Source organism: Nematolebias whitei, chromosome 18 (assembly GCF_014905685.2).
Source record: "Nematolebias whitei isolate Nwh7 chromosome 18, NemWhi1, whole genome shotgun sequence".
In the NCBI taxonomy this organism is placed as follows: Eukaryota; Metazoa; Chordata; class Actinopteri; order Cyprinodontiformes; family Rivulidae; genus Nematolebias; species Nematolebias whitei.
This window is the reverse complement of record NC_056515.1, coordinates 41,086,742-41,090,268: the sequence shown is the minus strand read 5'-3', so window position 1 is coordinate 41,090,268 and position 3,527 is coordinate 41,086,742. Positions and strand designations below refer to the sequence as shown.

Sequence of the window (3,527 nt, the reverse complement as noted above, 5' to 3'; positions counted from 1 at the left end):
GTCTCCACTCGATATATCGCCCAGTCTCCACTCGATATATCGCCCAGTCTCCATGCTGTCAGGATCCTCTGGCAGACTTCAGCAAAAGTTGCTCTTGGCATGCGGCCAGTTTTGGTGAACAGTTTCCTGCTGCCAGTCATCCAAGTCTCCCACTGAGCTCCACTTTCAATGCACAATTCACACTTGGTAGTTTCATTGGTCTACTGTGACCTGTTGGGTAATTTCTTTGGCCTGATATGACGAGGCTAAATGTTTTGGTGGTAGGAAGCTCGTTAGCCTGTAAAAGTCGAAATTAACTGCGTCATTGTTTAAGCTGCGGTGTTCAAAGAATGTGAAAAATGTAGCAGCTTCTAGTCCAGAAATTACGATAAAACTCGGGCAGTAACTGTTGGAATCATCAATCCTCAGTCCAGGTGAAGATGGCAGACACAACTTACTGAGATCAGCAAACACAAAAATAGCTGTGACTTCTCTATATGTACAGATAGTGAGGTAAAATGAACCACGAGTCATTCCCAGTTATTTTCAAGCTTTTAACAAAATGGCTACAACTCACAAGACAAAAAACAAGTTTTTGGCCTTTAAAGTATTCTCTGTACTTCTGTTAAGGTTGTGATGGCCGTCGCTCAGCTTTACTGGCATCTGGCTCCTAAACATGAAGTGAGCACCGTCACCAAGTCCCTGGTTCGCCTGCTGAGAAGCCACAGGTGAGACGAGACTTGTGTGTCCAGTCTGACGGTCTTCATGTCCTCATGCTGCTTTTGTTCTTTGCTGCAGCGAGGTTCAGTTTGTTGTGCTCCAGAACATAGCCACCATGTCCATCCAGAGGAAGGTGAGTGCTTGTGGAGAACAATGAGCCTTTAGTCGTTCTGGAGTCTTTTCGCTAACGAGCTGTCTCCAAACAGGGAATGTTTGAGCCGTACCTGAAGAGCTTCTATATTAGATCAACCGACGCCACACACATCAAAACACTGAAGGTAAGTTTCCCTCTTATTGTGCGCCTCAAGGGTTTATAGGAACCACCTGTCTGTCCGTGCACAGTGCACACTGACGTACTGACTTCCATGTTGCTATGAGGCTACATGCTAGAAGGTCACCATCACGACAAAATCCAAGATGGCTACCACCATATGTTCAAGTTCAAGTGAACTTTATTGTTGTTTCCACCACATGTGGTACATGAGGTGGAACAAAGTTATGTACACAGGGTCCTGGTTACACCCAAAACAGCAAAATTCATTCAACCTTTATTTCTAAGTAAGTAAGTAAGTAATATTTATTTATATAGCATCTTTCACAGACAATGACATCACAAAGTGCTTCACAAAGTAAAAGTAAATAAAATTTAAATAAAAGCCAGTCTGAATAAATAAGTCTTAAGATAATTTTTGAAAGAGTCAATGGAATCTGAGCAGCGCAGTGACAGAGGGAGAGCGTTCCAAAGCCTCGGGGCCACCACTTGGAACGCTCTGTCTCCACGTGTTTTAAAATAAGTTCTTGGAACCATCAGCAACATTTGATTTGAAGATCTCAAAGTCCTGATGGGACATAGAGGCTTCAAAAGTCCAGTAAACATTTGGGAGCCTGACCATGAAGTGCCCTAAAAGTTAGAACCAGAATTTTAAAATGACTCCTGAAATGCACAGGGAGCCAATGCAGGGAGGCCAGAACAGGATGTGAGCTCTTCTGTGGGTTCCAGTTCGCAGCCTCGCCGCAGCATTCTGCACAGACTGAAGGCGAGCTAGGGAAGATTTGTTCAGACCCATTAAAATGCTGTTACAGTAATCTAACCGAGATGAAATGAAAGCATGAACAATCATCTCAAGTTCCTTCTGTGATACAATTCCTCGTAGTTTAGAAATGTTTCTTAAGTGGAAAAAACAATTTCGAACTAGCAATTTGCAATGACTGTCCAAAGATAAAGAACTATCAAAGACAACACCTAAATTTCTGAGATTGTTATTTACCAAAGGATTTAAGAATGTAAGATACTGCCTGATTACTGGGATTTTATCATCAGGGGCGATAATAAGAGTGTCAGTTTTATTTGCATTTAACTGCAGGTAGTTGTCATTCTACAGGTTAATCCCACTGAGCCTCGGGGACTCTTTTACTGTGGAAGCAAATGTGTCTCAATTTTCAAATTAAAATGGATTAATATAAATGCTTTTCATTTTCAAAATAAAGCTGCATGTTTTGACTCATAAATGAAATAAAAAATAAATCATCCAAACTGTTTCATTTTCATCTCAGCTCTGATCATTGTGACACAACTACAGAGAAAACTAAGAGGAAACTACTTTTAGTTTTCAGGTGCTGCCCCCACAGAAACTGTTCCATAAATTTGTTAGAATTAATAATTCCAAGCGGCGCAGGAGCCACGTCAGTGGCAGCTCCTCCCCCGCATGCAGCCAGCTCCTCCTCTGAGGCAGCAGAGGAGCCGAGACCTCGACTAGATCTAGTTGGTGCCTCTCAACCTCACGCACAAGCTCAGGATCCTTCAGGATCCTTCAGGAGCCTTCAGGATCCTGAAGACTCCTGAAGGATCCTGAAGACTCCTGAAGGATCCTTCCCTACCAGAGAGGTCACGTTCCATGTCCCAAGAGAAGCTTTGGTCATTTAGAAACTGAGCAGTGTTGAATATGAAAATGAAAATGCCGTTTGGATGATTTATTTTAAATTTTATTTATGAGTCAAAACATGCAGCTTTATTTTGAAAATGAAAAGCGTTTTTATTAATTCATTTTAATTTGAAAATTGAGACACATTCACTTCCATATCCAACATTTTTCAGTCAGGTCATCTGGACAGATGTTGACAAATGAAAAATGTTGGATTGTATACGTGGATTATTGAGCATGGACTTTGTTGTTCACTTCCATAATTTACAAGAGAGGCCTGATTTTAACAGAGTGATGACAACAGTAGACATTCATGAAAGATGTGTACACATTGAGAAGAACAAGTGGAAATAAAATGGTATTAAAAAATGAAACTAAGAAAATAAAAACAGCTAGATTATTAGACGGTGTATAAAACTAAAAACAGGAACATCTGCTGGAACTGAACAGATGTTTGAAGCCACTTAGAGAGGTCAAAGGTTGAGAGCTTCAGCTCTTTTTACAAGATATTCCAGGAAACAGGAGCGGAGTAGGAGAAGGTCCTTTTGTCTAGTTCAGTCCTCACTGAGGGAACACTGCAGGTAATGATGTCCTGAGAGCGCACGCTGTAGCTGCACTCACGCAGAGACATGTAGGAGGAGATGTATGAAGGCAGCAGACCAAGAAGTGATTTAAAGATGAAAATGTACCAGTGGGAGAGTCTGTGTGAAGTTAATGGTGACCAGTTAACCAGTGAATACTGGGTGCAGTGGTGGGTACGGTAATCACAGCCAGTTAGGAATCTTAGTGCACCATGATAGACAGTATCCAACATCTGCAGCATCCAACATCTGCAGGGTTCACCATGATAGACAGCATCCAACATCTGCAGCATCCAACATCTGCAGCATCCAACATCTGCAGGGT

The 3,527-nt window shown here is 41.8% G+C and overlaps 1 protein-coding gene across 1 annotated transcript in view; it reads left to right on the top strand.

Moving 5' to 3' along the window:
* Positions 1 to 3,527, top strand: part of ap3b1a (adaptor related protein complex 3 subunit beta 1a) — a gene marked incomplete at its 3' end in the record, with an annotated part of 88,526 nt that overhangs the window by 29,932 nt on the left and 55,067 nt on the right. The window contains 3 exon segments of the mRNA XM_037692178.1: positions 610 to 707; positions 778 to 832; positions 906 to 977. Coding sequence (XP_037548106.1) covers positions 610 to 707; positions 778 to 832; positions 906 to 977 — 225 coding nt within the window.